This window comes from Bombyx mandarina, chromosome 03 (assembly GCF_030267445.1).
Source record: "Bombyx mandarina strain Sakado chromosome 03, ASM3026744v2".
Classification (NCBI taxonomy): domain Eukaryota; kingdom Metazoa; phylum Arthropoda; class Insecta; order Lepidoptera; family Bombycidae; genus Bombyx; species Bombyx mandarina.
The window spans coordinates 12,551,327-12,568,303 of record NC_143210.1 but is presented as its reverse complement, the minus strand read 5'-3'; the positions used below and the strand labels follow the sequence as shown (position 1 = coordinate 12,568,303).

The window sequence follows — 16,977 nt, the reverse complement described above, 5'->3', positions numbered from 1 at the left end:
TCACACGGCCTCGTCTTGCCTCGTGTACATGGGCACACCTAAACCGCTGACTGCTGACCAGATTACTGTACACACCTATTCGTTGCAGAGCGATTGAGTCCACTGCAAATGGTACGGTAACTGTGATAGAAAATTAAGCAACACTTTCATTGAGTGGGAAAATTCAAACAAAAACAACAAACTTAACAAAGAAATTAACAAATATAGTTGTTTTACTTTATTCTAATCAAAACAAAAATAATATTTAGAAAATAGTGATTATAACATTTTCTATTCCTAGAAAGTGAATATTTAGATTTTAAAGATATTGGACAATTGTAGGCAACACTATACTAAATCTCCTAAGAGGTAAACTTTGATTAACTTTGCATTATTTTGATCTCATTTCCATACAGTTAATAGTGTGTCCAGGTTTCACTAATATTTTAATATAATACAATCCATTATTATTGTTATATAATGATGAACAAATCTTTTATTTACATTTTCTGTAGTACCTACTGTATTTTTTACTGTACCGTATTTAATATTAAAATTAGGAAATATTGTTATCATTACGGATCAACTCATTTCACATCTACTTTATTGAAAATTTACTTTTATATTCAAGGTACAAGTAGATCATGATTTATTCCAGTGTTCTTTTGTATTGTTCCGACCAACATGCTGGATCTGTACCAAATGCTACTGCAACTTTTTGCAGTATGAACTTCTTGGGCAATTCATGATTAGCTCTTGGACCCCAGTCAAATGCGTACCTAGCTAGTTCACCTTCCCCCATCTGAAATTAAGCTTTTTAATAGTATAAATATAAATATAATAATATAATATGCACTACACCAGGCAACTGACCGGAACCGATGGAGGCTGACAGTAGACAGGCTAAAACGGAGTCACGATCCTCAGCAATGAGGGAGCGATGGAGAAGAAGAAGAATAGTATAAATAGAAAAAAAGGTTTTAAGCAACTATCAATGCCCATGAACAACAATATGAATCTTGTCCAAATTACTCTCACATAATTAATATTAGTCATACCTTTGAATATGAAAGGTACAACTGTTTTGTAAATTGCTGCGTTAGTAATTTTCTTCCAGAAATGTTATCTTCTGCGAGTAAACCAGATTTATCTAGGAAACTCCACATATCATCTGTAATAAGTCAAAATAAAATTTGTAATATGCAATATTTAGATTATTTTAAAATCTGTGTTCTGTACAGAGAACAGTGAGAAATTGCATTTGTATAATAAGTTAGTTCGAAGTAACCATTTAAAATTTATACAAAGTATTTAACTTGTTTGTAACAATGTATTTAATTTTGTAACAACGCAATTGTTAATAGGAAATTCAATAAAATATTAATTACCCCTTCAAAAAAATTTTAGGTTCTAAGAATTCAGGCACAGTGCACCTTACCTTCTTTGACTGGTCTTCCTGACATGAAGATATGTGTAAGAGCCCCCGACAATATCCTCTTCTGTAGTAGGTCTGTTGTTCTCGAAGGTGGAGAGTCACATGCTTCATCCAGCACAACAATGTATAGGATTTTATCTTTATCTTTTATTTCTACAAGTTTATATCCGTACACCTGAAGATAGTACACACTGTTATGAATAGTTGAAAGGAAGGAAGTGGTTTACTCACTGGTGGGGTGTCTTGTGAGTCCATTTGTGTGGCTACTTTGCCAATTTCTACCATGAAGCAGTAACGCACTTCGGTTTAAAGCATGGCTGTTATAGTATAAAACTGAGACTTAGAACTCATGCTTCATGGTGGGTGGTGGCATTTACATTGCTGATGTCTGCATAGGTAACCACTTAACACCAGACAGTCCATAAGCTCGTCCCCCTAACTAAGCAATGAAAAAGGGGCCAAATCTGACCTCGATTTTGTTTGAAATTCACTTGGGGCTTAGCTTCATTATGTTTCCCTCTCAAGTCAATATTTGTCGTCAGTTCTTCTAAAGTTGGTATTATGTAAATTTACAAATGCCCAAATCGGTATGTAATGTGTTAATATTTATTTAGAACCCTCATTCTCAATGCTAATAATTAAAAAGGACTTTTCAAATGTACATAGTTACCACATTCATTTAAAATTTATTTATGTTCAAATTAAACACACCAAACATATATCTATATTTTAAAATAAGTTGGTACTCTCAACTCACCCGTTTTAATTCTTTTTCAACTTCAAGTAAAACATTTTTTGATTTTTTCCGATATTCGGGCGCAATTTGCTCCAATATCTCAGATCGTTTTATGGGTATTTTATCAGCTTCGCGACAAAACACATACCTTACACATTGTCTTACAGAGTTATCGAATAGTCTTGTGGATTCTGTTTGTGATTGCCTACTCATTTTATGTTATAACTTGCGGCTTTCTTTCGAGTAAATACTAAATGTAATGTTTTGATTCCTATTCCTTTAAATATTTTCAAAATTAAATTTTTGTTCTTCTTGTCAACTAAAAGAGTCTAGCCCATACAGCCAAATTTTATAGGTTTTAACATCAAACTAAGATTTAAAATGATAGGAAACAGAAAAATCTCTTGATATTTAGTGATAATGTGCTCAAAACCAGTTTTAATATTGTACAAAATTCGTGAAAATTGTAGAAAATACACATAAAATTGCAGAATGTACTGAAAATAAGCACACTTAGAGCATAATATTTTAGGCATGTCTATAAAACCAGCTGCCTATTCTATAACTCCCATCCACTGTCCGTTACCAAAACTGTATTTTAATGATAACAACCCGCGTGATGGGCCTGTACACTGTTCAATTTGAGCCGTGATGTATTAAATGTTTGATTATTAAGTTATGACACAATTAAAATGTGATATATTTTCACATTGTCTTCAATTATTTGGTAGAAGAAATTCATATAAAATAAATTGCATTATTAGTTGCCCTTTTAAAATATTCGAGGTCAATTGATACATGAACAATATGTGTGAGATGTTGTTGATATGTTTCGTTTTAAGTACCGCTCTCACTATGACGAACTGGCTGTTTTTCTGGCAACAATTACCCAGACACTTACAATTGCAATGACAGACTAGTCTACCAGAATTTTTTTTAATCCATCTCAAATCAAGACAAATTACGTATAAATATATTTTCAGTTGGAAAAGAGAGTTAAATTTCTAGAATTTGAGTAATTGTATTAAAGATAAGTTTGCCGGCGTCTATGCGTCAAAATATTCACGTTGCGACGCACAGTGGGTCGATACTATGATTTTAGTGACTTAGGCACCAACTTTGTTTTTTTACATTTTTCTTTATGTAGATAGATAGAGCTCGTTAATCTAAATAATAATTGTTTTAGGCAAAAATGAAAAAAACTTTATAGTTTTGTCAGAAAAATGTGTTTTGTGATTTTTTTGTATGGAGCGGGTCACATTAAATTAAATTCCTGCTAAGTACCGCGAGGTCCCGCTTTGAAACTTTATTTTCCTTACACCTTGTCTAGTCTAGTATCATTTGATGCTATGAACATGTGCATAAAGTTGCAACTCTGCCAAATAAATGGATCGAAAAAAATAAAAAAATACATGGAATAAAAACCTTTATATTTTTTTTCGTAAGTGCTTTTAAGTTAAATTTGATATGGATTAGTAAGTAAAAGCACGTAATGATACCCATAATTACATAATACCTAACAACAATACATTTAGTAGGTCTCTAATTAAGCAATCTCTCTAAGTTTTATATATTTTGTTTCACCATTCGATCTTTAGGCCAGAAGACAAAAGAAGATTGTGTAAAATATCCTCATTAGTCGACGTTCTACTTATTTTTCTAAAATAACAACTCTCTGTATATTTCCGAAAATCTTTATTGAGAGCTTCCGCTGCCTCTTCCGAGAGCTTACCTATTCGAATGGCACCAAAGTTCTTCATTATTGTATATCACCGCCATGAGCCAACAATTTATGGATACTGAAAGGCATATAATACCAGGGATATAAATTAACATACAATTCTGCAGTATATCTACAAAATTCGGAAAAATTGGAAAGGTCCACGCGCTCTCCAGATGCAACAGTCTGAAGAATCACGTGAAACCTCTCTATTCAATCTTTACGTATTCCTGTTATGCGGGCTGTTCCTTCTGCATCCCTGAAAAATCTTCTGGCAGTATTGTCATCATTGGTTGTTCCTACTTCTTGCTTGAAAACATCCATAAATAAACCGCATTCCTTTTTAATGTATAGCGCTCTTTCTGATTGATATTTTTTCTTTGTCATCCCCCCTGTAACCCCATTTCTTGAAGTCCAAACGATAAGACGAAAACAAAAAGTGTCATAAAAAAATAATCTCACAGGAAACCACGTACGATGAAAAAATTGTGAAGTAATAAAATTATATTTACCGATATGAAGTAAGCACTCCATGCATCTTATCCAGGCATGTAAAGATGGCATTCCATACTGGAATATTTCTTCATTATTTTCTCTTTGACAAGCAAGTGACTCCAAAAAACTCTGACGGTTTTGCTTCGCAAATATCACAGATAGCAGAAAATGTTTCTAACAAATATGAGGTTATTTTGCCGTCTATCATCGTCATGTGCAATTGATGCTTCACTTCAACTTGTTTGATTTTTGATGGCTGAAGTCATTCTATTTCTTCTGTTATGCTAGCTTTTATAATTGCCACTGTTGACTGAGTTTCTTTTGTAAATTTAAACATTATTGGACGGCAATAAAAAGTTGATTAGGGTAGATCGTTTTCCCAAGCAACTGTTCCATCAAATGTCTGAAGCCTTATAAGAACTAGACTGACCATGAAAATAGATGAATCATCAAACTCTGTTTCAGTTTTCTGTTTATAATTACTTTGACCTGGGGCTCTATCAAAGCCTATTTGCTTATAAGCAGTAGCTCTCTTGCTGAGTCCAAATCCGAAGTAATCACATCTAAGAGCCTATATAGCGCCAAGTTTAGTAATGCTTGCATTTTAATAGCAGCTCCTTCTTCAGTAATAATTACCTCGTCTTTCCCTGGATAACATTTGGTTTTTCCTTGCTTAATTTTATATTAAGAAGGGTATAAATCAGACCCATTTTCACTTGCTGCTTCTCTTAGGTTTATATACTGCCACTTACTTAATTTAAGTGAAACTAATAGTGCCTTATCGGGAGAATATGTACTACTTTTCACTTTACTTGTACTTAAACACTCCTTAACTTTTTCTAGATCTTCGGGGTGATTTGACAAGTGGTTTATTATTTCTCCTACATCTTCATTTCCAGTGTTTCTCAAACTAGCAATTGTAGTAGCTTTCATTTCATCCGGGGATAACGAAAGCGATTGGTAAATTTGTTCAATGCGTCTTCGTTTTTGCCTGGATCCCAATTCTTCAAAAGGTTTCGAGGTGTAAAAGTAGATGTCGAGGCTTCTGTGGTACATTTGAGGGTGGTACATTTTCAACATCTTCAGTAGTAGAAATCTCGAGTCTTTCCTGTACAGTGTTAATAGCTTCAGGTATCATTCCTACGGGCCAGTTTATTGCACCTTCTAACCAATCACATTTTTTCTTATAAACTGTGCTAACATGCGACTACTTCGTTTTTATATTGCACTTATATTTGAACAAAAGTGCGTATAGAATTTTTGGAGCTCAATACTTCGGTCACGTTTATTTGATTTTGTAGGAATTGAAAGAGTTTTTTATTATCAGACAGCGACTGTAGTTGCTCTCTTAAAATCATAAATAATTCTAAATTGTTAACAAAATTATTCATTATAACGGAAAAAGGAAGATCACAACGACAATCACGAGATGTTAGTAGTAGTACGAATAAACGAACACTAGTTAGTATATAATAAACATGGTCACTTTATACTTCCAGAGACAAACAAATATTTACTATATTTTCTACTACCCAGTAATGGTTGCTTAACTAGTTATCCTCATTAAATAATGTTAACTATCCTAATAATTAGAGAGATTGCTTAATTAGAGACCTACTAAACGTATTGTTGTTAGGTATTGTGTAATTATGGGTATCATTACGTGCTTTTACTTACTAATCCATATCAAATTTAACTTAAAAGCAATTACGAAAAAAAATATAAAGGTTTTTATTCTATGTATTTATTAATTTTTTTCGATCCATTTATTTGGCAGAGTTGCAACTTTATGCACATGTTCATAGCATCAAATGATAGTAGACTAGACAAGGTGTAAGGAAAATAAAGTTTCAAAGCGGGACCTCGCAGTACTTAGCAGGAATTTAATTTAATGTGACCCGCTCCATACAAAAAAATCACAAAACACATTTTTCTGACCAAACTATAAAGTTTTTGTCATTTTTGCCTAAAACAATTATTATTTAGATTAACGAGCTCTATCTATCTACATAAAGAAAAATGTAAAAAAACAAAGTTGGTGCCTAAGTCACTAAAATCATAGTATCGACCCACTGTGCGACGGCGCGTCTTGTTTTTACCGGAACAAAACATTCGAATTGAGCGGATGAGATCAACATTATAGAGCACTGTAAACTAGATTCGACTACTCTGGATACCTCTATTAACTTAAAGAGCTTGAAACAAATTGATTTGTCATTAGCATATTCGGTATTGCTGAAGTAGCGAAACAATCGAATCGGCACAGTGGGAACGGGCCTTATTGTTCGATGTCATGAGGGTTCAATTTCCGTCACAAAGTAATCGTTAATTAAATTCTAGAATATTATATTGGTATATGCTCAAAATAAATGGAGCCTAGTAAATCAGCTAAGTTTCAATAAGTGCATAACTAAGAGATAGAATCGGAGCTGGGTAGAAACGACCATGTTTCTAGAAAATCTTATTAATAATATATATCTTCGTTGCGGCATATCTACTCACAGCCCACAGTAGATAATAACTACTGCGATGATCAAAAATATTTTGCTTTGTGAATTGGAATTCTTTGTTCTTTACAGACCCAATAAATAGAAGACTTCGTAGGTTCTATAGGTAAAGTCTATAAGCATTCTTCTTCGTTTTCTTCATTACTGAAGGTCGTGTCCTTGGAACTTGACCGCGGCCTGTCTCGTGAGCTGTTTTCACCTCGTCCGGTCCTCAGCTTCTCGTAGGGCGGTTGCGAATGGCCGCCCAGTTAGGGTCTTTATGCATAATGACGCTAATACCAAATTTATTGAGTCGTCGTGGCCTAAACGATTAGACATCCGGTGCATTCGTGTTGAGCGATGCACCGGTGTTCGAATCCCGCTGGCGGGTACCAATTTTTCTAATGAAATACGTACTCAACAAATGTTCACGATTGACCTCCACGCTGAAGGAATAAATAACATCGTGCAATAAAAATCAAACCCGCAAAATTATAATTAGCGTAATTACTGGTGGTAGGACCTCTTGTGAGTCCGCACGGGTAGGTACCACCACCCTGCCTATCTCTGCCCTGAAGCAGTAATGCGTTTCGGTTTGAAGGGCGGGGCAGCCGTTGTAACTATACTGAGACCTTAGAACTCATATCTCAAGGTGGGTGGGCGGCATTTACGTTGTAGATGTCTATGGGTTCTAGTAATCACTTAACACCAGGTGGGCTCGTCCACCCACGTCCAAAATAATAAAAAATGGTCGAAGTTCCAATGACATCGGGTTATCCTGGCTTTAAGTCACTAAAAATCTATACTTACTTATACTTATAATATTATATAATAAATAATATATAATAATAAAAAGAGGAAAGATTTGTTTGTTTGTTTGTTTCGAATAGGCTCCGAAACTACTGGACCGATTTGAAAAAATATTTTTCCATTAGAAGCCGACATTGTCCCTGATGAACATAGGCTACTTTTTTTATTTTATTTTTTTGTTTCATGTGTGTTTTAATGTTTCCGAAGCGAAGCGAGGGCGGGTCGCTAGTAATAATAATAATATTATAAAGAGGAAAGATTTGTTTGTTTGTTTGTTTCGAATAGGCTCCGAAACTACTGGACCGATTTGAAAAATTCTTTTTCCATTAGAAGCCGACATTGTCCCTGATGAACATAGGCTACTTTTTTTTATTTTTTTTTTATTTTTTTTTTTGGTTTCATGTGTGTTTTAATGTTTCCGAAGCGAAGCGAGGGCGGGTCACTAGTGTTAAATAAATAAAGTCAATGATTATCTAGAAGATTGCACAAAGTGGGAATGAGTTGCTCGCTCCGGGCATTTCAATATTGTAATAATTGTTATGTTATAATTACTTATTGTAAAAACAAATATTTAAAAATATCTAATATTAAAAAATAATAATCTAATATTTCAAAAGAAGACATGTCCGCTGAGTTTCTTGCCAATTCTTCTCAGGCCGGAGGCTAATTCTTTTGAATTGGCGGTAGTTCTTTTGACGTTCAACAAGTATGTACTTTCATTTATGTTGAATAAAACTTTTTTGATTTGATTTGATTTGATTTGATTTGAATACCAATTCCTTGATAATTAATTATACAGAACACTCAAATGTTTCACAAATAAGTAGACGATACTAGATTCATCAATATCTGTTTTTTTTAATGTTTTTTCGTTGTACAGCTAACCTTGATTCGATAAAGCGTTCAGAGTGTTCAGTTTTGCTTCAGCAATAGAACCGAGTGCCCGGCGACTAACTACTACAAATTGGTGAGTTCTTTAAATTAAATTCTCTAATTAAATTCTCATTAACTTCCAATTCACTTCTTTTTAATACGCTTTTATTAGCTTCAGACGTATGTATGTTAGTATGTAAGTTTAAAAAACTAACAAAATGCATGGTAATCAGTAGTTATAAATATTTCATGACCAGATATGAGTAGAAATAAGGGTGATAATATCCTGTAAAGCACCCCACGCTTTTTTACAATAAAATCATCTTTTCTTACACTATTTTTAATACAAATCTATTAAAATTTATTTTCCAGTTTCTAGACACGTGTTATTTTAGAGACGCGATATCTATTGATTTAATTCAACAAAAACTTTAAAATAATACTTCAGGGCGGACAGTAATGTCCGTTTTCATCGGGTAATCGATTATAACGAGCTGTAAAAGCTAATTTTTTTTGTTATTGCCCCAGCAGGCATACGAGCATACGGCCCACCTGATGGTAAGTGGTTACCGTCGCTCATGGTCATCAGCAATACCAGCATATATTACCGGAAAATATTTGCTGATTTATACATCAGAATGCATCAGAAACATTCACTGATATTTGAGTCGACTATTATCAAAGCCGGCAATCTGACTTTTGGACAATGATTGGTAAATCAGAAAAACGAATTATTGACTTTGTATTCCATTGGCAGTCACAAAACTCTTCGGAAAGACATCTTAGATAAATAAAAGGTTAACTATTAACCTTTATTTAATGCAGGTTTTGAATCGTATTCTTTGAAGGAGACGATTATATTCAAATCAATCTGTATTGACATATCAATAAATTTTTTTTGTCCAAATGCACAGATTGCCACCTTTGATAATAGACGACTCATTTGTCTTGTTTAATAAATTTACAATATAATCTTAACACGTAATAACAAGTAGTCCATAACATGTACATAAATAGTTTAGTAACTAAAAACACGCTTTACTCTAATAACAATTCGAAATATAAATTAAAATGTTTATTTTTTATCTATTGTTGTATTACGTCATCGGTTATCGATGCGGACGCAAGATTTCGTCTTGTAACCTTTTGAATTTAAGTTGAGAAATCCCGCCTTTTTTGGTACTACGTATAGACAAACAATACAGCCCACATGATGGTCAGTGGTTAGCGTCACTCGTGGGCGTCCGCAATGGCAAGGGAAGCAGCGTATCACACAGTGTCCAAGTATGTTCCAACTCTATACAAATTTGAGTTAACTTTTATGCGATCGAAAAGTTAAAAAACTCGTACTAAGCACACTGAACCCATAGAGTTTCTCGCCGGATCTTTTCAGTGGGTCGCGCTTTCGATCCGGCCGTGGATTCTGCGAAGCACTTGCTAGGGCTAGTGTTAGCAACGTCTTTAGGTCAGAGCCCCGTGAGCTCACCTAATCGTCCGGTTACGATGCCACAGCCTCGTAGATTACCAGCCTATGTAGGAAAGACATTCGACTACAATTACATTCACTCGGTGGAAGACCTTCTCTTTGTCATATACCTCCACATGGACTATTTATATGTCAGAGTGTCGAGGCAGTCACGTGCGCTTCCCTAATGCACACGCATCATGGGAATATCTTTTTTAAATGTTACGTCTCTGTGGACCAGCATTTACAGAAACCATATTTTTTTTATATTTTCCTGTAACTCTTGTAATCAAGGCTAATTAAAATGAATCAATCTAGTGTAGTGTAGGTTATAATCTAAAGAAATGGCTTAAAATAATATTTCATGTCAGATTTCTGTCTGTGCGTATACTATTATCAGTTTAAGAAACCTTTATTACACCAACCAATCTACTCATAAGGGTATATGATAGTAACGCCTCATTGCTTTTTAAACATTTAAGTTAGGCACATAATAATAGAATAATAAATTAACAAATAATGTTTCTGATGATGAAATTCTTTTGTTCTAGAAAATGCCTAAGGTTGTGTACCATTACTTCGCTTGCAAGGCTCTCGGGGAGAGCGGCCGTATGCTGCTCGCCTACGGAGGCCAGGACTTCGAAGACCACCGCGTGCTCTCTGCTGACTGGCCTGACTTCAAGCCAAGTAAATGTTTTTTTTTTACGGCTAAGACTAAAAATTCGCTGTACGAAAATTCTCATAAATTCCAATGGGAATAGCGGAATTTGTCAAAATAAATCACGGAATCCTGCAACTGAATCATAATCGACGCTTGAAAGGCAAACGTGACTAAGCGACAATGCGTGAACTTTACAGTAGACTAAAAGGAGACGGAAAATCGTGGGCCAAAAATGTAATAACTTGGAATGTAGTCTAAAAAATTTGTCATATTTTTTTATATAAGAATATAACAAATCACCTCAATCCTCTTTCTGGGACCGGAGAAAAGTGAGAAAGTTAGTTTTTGTCGGCTTAGCGGTGTGATCGATTTAATTAATCGATTACAGGATTATAAAAAGAAAAACTTTGCACTAGGTAATTAATGCAAAGTAATTAAATGAGTGATTTATACTTGTTGTATACAAGTGCGGTATACGCCGGATTTAATTGCGATTATATACATAAATGAAGAAAAAGTCTATTATTACTTAACAAAGTAATATGATTATCGATTTCAAATCGATTAAAATCGATTGTATTTTTGATGACAGCTTTGACAGTAAGCTGACATGACGTTTGTTCATAGATTATACAATTATTTTTTGGCGCTTGTTGGTTTTTTCTGCTCTACTCGTTTTGTATCTTCGACGCATTTTGAGTGTGTATCTATCGGGCTGTTTTAATATTTTCAACGATCACTGCTTTATTATTACGGATTCCAACTCTGCCAGCCTTGTACGACAATTGCTTCTACACTGGACACCGAAGATCGCTCACACGTTTGACTTGAAATTGTTGCATTGGATACTGTTGAAATTATGGATCGCTGTGTGAATTGTGGGATAGCAATTCCATATTCCATATAACATTAATATTCATTCATAATACAACATTTAAAAGATTATCCAATGGATATAATAAACATTTAGGTACTTATGCTTAAATAAGTTATTATTCAGCTCTTTTAAAGAGATTGTAACATAACCTAACTTTTACTAAATCTTTATTAACTCGGTTCTCAGATTGAGAAAACTTTTATAATTTTCAGCAAGGTACTGATAAATCTGAATCTATTAATTCATATTAGTTTCATCACGTTACATTCGGGCCCAAAAATGTATGTAATCGTTTCAGTCTCCTTTAAAGTTGAAATATGTACCTGAAAAAAAATCTGTTTTAACGAATCTAGGTGTAGGATTGAAATGATTTTAATAGACCTAGAAATATATTTTTTTTTGCGCATCGAATTTGGTTATTACCTATAATTTGTGTACAAAGGACTTAATGTCGCTTAGTCACGTTTGCCTTTCAAGCGTCGAATTATGTTCTTTGAAATGTACGAACATCGCTCGGGGAATAATACAGAAGCAATATTAAAGCTGCTTTTACGATTTAAGCCGTGAAAACAAAAATAAAAAAATTTTTTTTTTTTATTGCTTAGATGGATGGACGAGCTCACAGCCCACCTGGTGTTAAGTGGTTACTGGAGCCCATAGACATCCACAACGTAATTGCGCCACCCACCTTGAGATACAAGTTCTAAGGTCTCAAGTATAGTTACAACGGCTGCCCCACCCTTCAAACCGAAACGCATTACTGCTTCACGGCAGAAATAGGCAGGGTGGTGGTACCCACCCGCGCGGACTCACAAGAGGTCCTACCACCAGTAAAATATTTTCATTACATTCGACGCCACGAAAAACTGTAACTGCTATTAGATACTTTGGTATGCAATGACAGTAAAAACGCAATATTAAATCGTAAAAATACTTTTATTTGCAAGTCGCGAAATCAGAGCAAATATTACAGCACAGCTTGAAATCGTCGTGGCCTAAAGGAAAATACGCCTGGTGAGCATTCGTGAGCGATACGACTGTGCCGGTGATCGAATCCAGCGAATTTTCCTAAAGAAATACGTACTTAAAAAATCTTTCAAAATGGCGTCCACGTTGAAGGAATAACATCGTGTGAATCCCGCAAGGTTTTTTCATTAAATATCATTTATCTGAATGTAGGTGGCGGCATTTATGTGCTCGATGTCTACCGGCTTCGGTAACCACTTAACACCAGGTGGACCATGAGTTAGTCCACTGATCGAAGCAATGGAACAAAAAAAACAAAAAAAAAAATTCCGCATAGGCGGAAAACATTTTTTTGTTGTTTTCGACATAGGTCGAATTTAATGTATTTTAGATAAAAATATGCAAAAAAACTTTGGAGTTGACACAATGATGTTATAGTAAAAAGAGGTAGATAAGTTACTTGAGTTCGTAAAGTGGCGTCGTAAAACTGAGCTAATTAGCGCACTCAAGCTTAGTCTCGTGAAAGCATTGGTAACGTAGACTGTGTTTTTTGTTCCGCGAAATTTCTTTAAAATGCCGTCCTGTGTTATGCGACACTGTAGAAACTCTACAAGAAAGACTCCCAAAAGTCTAGGGATGACATGTCATGCGAAAGTATTAATTTTAAATTGATTTGCTTTTATATTGTTTAAGAAATCCAAAATATTAGCTTAAATTTATTAAAAAAGGCTCGAGTGCGACGGCATATACTCCGGTCACCGAGTGTAAGAGAGATGTCTGTCAAGATTAAAAAGAGTAATGTAACAGAATGGACATTTCCATGATATTGCCTACACATTAGCTCACAACAACCGAGAAATGAATTAACAAATTTTATATTATTTTAAAGGTTTCCGGCAAATGTATTAAGATGTAACCAATGGATAAATATTGTACGTAGACAAAGACATGAAGAGGATTGGCGGCCAAATAATAATGAACTAAATGAAAATAAAAAAATAAAATTATTTGTCCTTTGCTGTTTTATTTCTTAAAAGAATAGTCAGGAGTTCATTTTAAATATATCAATTCTGCTTACTAAACCGTAGGCATCAAATAATTTTATGTTAGTTCTGTGACATTTTAATTGTTAATCTATGAAGTAAGTCGTGACATCGCAACGACACTGCGTAATATATATTCGTCTTGTTTACGGTCATGCTAGTTAGTATGCTATCTTTTTCACACATTACAACCTTGTCAAGTTAACTCTGCTCACGCGGCTATATGATATTATCATCAACTAATTGTCGATTTAATTCGTCCGCATAATATCGTATAGTTTAGTGTGTTTATAAATATATATAGGTACATACGCCGCGGACAAGCTTGACTTCGTATTAGTACTAATATAACGTATCTACCTCTTTTTACTATAACATCATTGAGTTGACACAAGAATGTTATCGCATTTGACCTTTCACAAATTAGCGTTAATTTGCTCTAATTGTCATAATATAGGTATTATCATATCAATATTACGTAATTATCTTTTGACCATGTCAAAAATGTAAGATAAACTTATTGTTTGATGTCAATAAGAATGATGAAGTACCTACAGTTACCGAATACAATTTTTTCGTTATTTATTTCGGACTTTAGCTGTTGCAATTCAAGTTTATTTTGCGATTTAGGTATTTAAAAGATTTTAATATTCAATTTTGTACATTTAACCTTACTTATGGTATTAAATATTGATTTTAAGTCTGTGGCTATGTAGATATCAAGTGTATTTTCGATAATAGATTCTTCATAAGCCATGAATAATTGAACAGAGAATTACCACACAGCCTAGTGTCTGATTTCCCATGGGAAATAAACAGCTTGAAGCAATCAATTTAATATCTAGTTTTTATAAGGTACTTCCAGTAACATTTTCCTATTTCAACGATTACACTATTATTAAAGGTTGTTAGTTTAAAATATCGTTCAATTGTCAATTACCTTATGGTACAATTTTTTTTATATTACGGGTGTCGGTAATGTACAGAATTTCCAGATTGGTAAAGCAGCCATGGTTGGTAAATCTTTTGGTAATATTAGAAGTCGTAAGAGGTCAGCTTGGAAGTTTTTATAATCGTGTAGTTGAGAGCTAATGCGAATAAAACTATTTTAATATTCTGAAAGGTGCAGAGCATTAACTTGACACTTCTGTTTTCAAATTTGGCGCCCATTTTAACAGTGCACAGATGTAATATATCACAAAAAAAAAGTTTGGCAGCCTCTTTTGTTGCCAATTAAAAATAAAACTAATTTCTTTTTTAGAGACCCCGTTCGGTCAGATGCCAGTATTGGTGATCGACGGCAAGCAGTACGCTCAGAGCACCGCCATCTGCAGGTACCTCGGTCGTAAGTACGGGCTCGCTGGGGCCAATGACGAGGAGGCCTTCGAGATCGACCAGAACGTGGAGTTCCTGCATGATATTCGCGCCAGTGAGTTTCTGAATATATACGATTTGTAAGTCGCCGAGGCCGAAATCGTATGACGCTGGCGATACAGGCCATAAGATCTTACGACTCTGCGAATACCGCGGGCAACAAAATTTTCTAAAAGAAATACATACTTACGTCCATTAAAACTGTAAGCGTCGAAACGTCGGAAATAATAAATCGAAAATAGTAAACACGAGAATAAACCTTAAAAGTACATAATTTTAATTTTGTCTGCAACTCTCGAATACCGATGAAAATATAATAGGTGTAAGGACTTTTTTTTTATTTTTTTTTCCTGCCTATGCTGATAGCCTTGAGAGGCTATTTCAGCGTCACCCTAACGTGTGTAGGTGAGCTCAAACCGGAGTGTTGCTAACACTGTCCCTAGCAAGAGCAGTGCTTCGCAGAATCTACCACCGGATCGGAAATGCGACCCACTGAGAAGATCTGGCGAGAAACTCAATGGTTTTTTTTTGCTAGTACATTCATAGCGAATACCGCAAAAAAAAATTAGTCAAATTTTCGAAATAAATGATTTTGTTAACAGAAGCGGCCGCTGTATACTACGAAGCTGATGAGGAGTTAAAAGCAAAAAAGCACGAGGACTTTTCGAAGAACGTATACCCTGATATGCTGAAGAAGCTGAACTCGATAGTTGAAGCGAACAAAGGTCATATTGCTGCCGGAAAGGTAAATGATCTACATAAGCAGAAGGAACTGACTATTTTTATATATGTTTTACTGGTGGTAGGACCTCTTATGAGTCCGCGTGGGTGGGTACCACCACCCTGCCTATTTCTGCCGTGAAGCAGTTATGCGTTTCGGTTTGAAGGGCGGGGCAGTCGTTGTAACTATACTGAGACCTTACGACTTATATCTCAAGATGGGTGGCGCATTTACGTTGTAGATGTCTATGGGCTCCAGTAACTACTTAACACCAGGTGGGCTGTGAGCTCGTCCAACCAATTAAGCAATAAAAAAAAGTGAAAGAAATCTTAAAAAATTTAAACTAACTTTAATACTCTCTTTTCAAGCTGACATGGGGTGATTTCGTGTTCACCAGCATGTTTGACTATCTGAAGACCATGCTTCAAATACCTGATCTGGAAGTGCAATATCCTGCTTTCAAGAAAGTCTTGCAGTCCGTCCTGACACAGCCCAAAGTGAAGGCTTTCTTAGACTTGGGAAGGCCATACGAATTTGAATTCTAATATTTTAATTAAATAAATATTTGTTTTTGTTGTCTAAGTGTTTCTTTTACTCCTTTTTGATGTCTTTGCATCTGCGTGAACGTAAATAGACACCTTTACATATAATTCAATATTCTATTTATATTATAATTCAATATAATATAAGATATACGAACGGTTCAAAGGGGCGGTACTTCATACACAGAATTGACGGATGAAAAGAATGCTTAAGCAGGTTAGTGAACCCCAGTGATATTTAAATACGTTAAAATCGTTCTGATCCCTTAAACCCTGTGATATACGTTGATTGAGATCGAAAATTGAGAACGTGTTGAAATGTCGAGCAAATTTGATTTTCAGAAATGGAAGCACTGGTTGTTTTTATTTAGGGATGTCGATTCTTCACACTAAAGATTCGACTTCACACTTTTGAATCGATTTGTACTGAAAACTGATTAATCGAATCTCTAAAAAAAATTTGATTTAGAATATTTGCGAATATATGAGGCCTATGAAATCAAAGGCAGCTAAATCCAAGCCTGTCAAATATTCTGAAAACAACAAAAATCGACAACTATGTTCGGGTAACTACGATATTCTTTATTTTAAAACAGATTTTTAATGAGAATATTACTAATAATCTAAATTTTAAATGATAAAACTTCCTTTTTATTTGAAAACAGAGTAAAAATAAAATTGCATTTAGCTGTTTTTGATTCCAACTATAGCACATTGCTGCATTTGATACTGAGTAACTAGATATAACTGTATTTAATAATGGCAGCCGCCATTTTGAACTCAAAATGACGGCT

General features: G+C 34.6%; 3 protein-coding genes and 1 long non-coding RNA gene across 5 annotated transcripts in view; 2 read left to right on the top strand and 2 right to left on the bottom strand.

Moving 5' to 3' along the window:
• Positions 1 to 16,977, top strand: part of GSTs2 (glutathione S-transferase sigma 2) — a 469,518-nt gene that overhangs the window by 433,349 nt on the left and 19,192 nt on the right. The gene's annotated exons all lie outside the window — the stretch shown is intronic.
• LOC114242368 (non-structural maintenance of chromosomes element 3 homolog) lies at positions 195 to 2,426 on the bottom strand. Of its 2 annotated transcripts, none has more exons than XM_028173495.2 (4): positions 2,172 to 2,426; positions 1,418 to 1,589; positions 1,038 to 1,150; positions 195 to 781 (listed from the first exon to the last, which is right to left on the bottom strand). In XM_028173495.2, exons 1-4 carry the CDS (start codon positions 2,361 to 2,363, stop codon positions 629 to 631), a joined length of 630 nt encoding a protein of 209 aa, XP_028029296.2. In that variant the 5' UTR covers positions 2,364 to 2,426; the 3' UTR covers positions 195 to 628. The 2 variants fall into 2 exon arrangements, with proteins under 2 accessions (XP_028029296.2, XP_089594202.1); XM_089738076.1 differs by having other exon boundaries at positions 2,299 to 2,404.
• On the bottom strand, positions 3,829 to 6,503 carry LOC149503325 (uncharacterized). The gene is made up of 2 exons (XR_016325356.1): positions 4,383 to 6,503; positions 3,829 to 3,949 (listed from the first exon to the last, which is right to left on the bottom strand). It is a non-coding gene; the product is annotated as an uncharacterized LOC149503325 (long non-coding RNA).
• GSTs1 (glutathione S-transferase sigma 1) lies at positions 8,524 to 16,223 on the top strand. Its single transcript, XM_028173437.2, has 5 exons — positions 8,524 to 8,628; positions 10,551 to 10,686; positions 14,808 to 14,975; positions 15,523 to 15,665; positions 16,010 to 16,223. The coding sequence occupies exons 2-5, from the start codon at positions 10,554 to 10,556 to the stop codon at positions 16,184 to 16,186; spliced, it is 621 nt and encodes a 206-aa protein (XP_028029238.1). The 5' UTR covers positions 8,524 to 8,628; positions 10,551 to 10,553; the 3' UTR covers positions 16,187 to 16,223.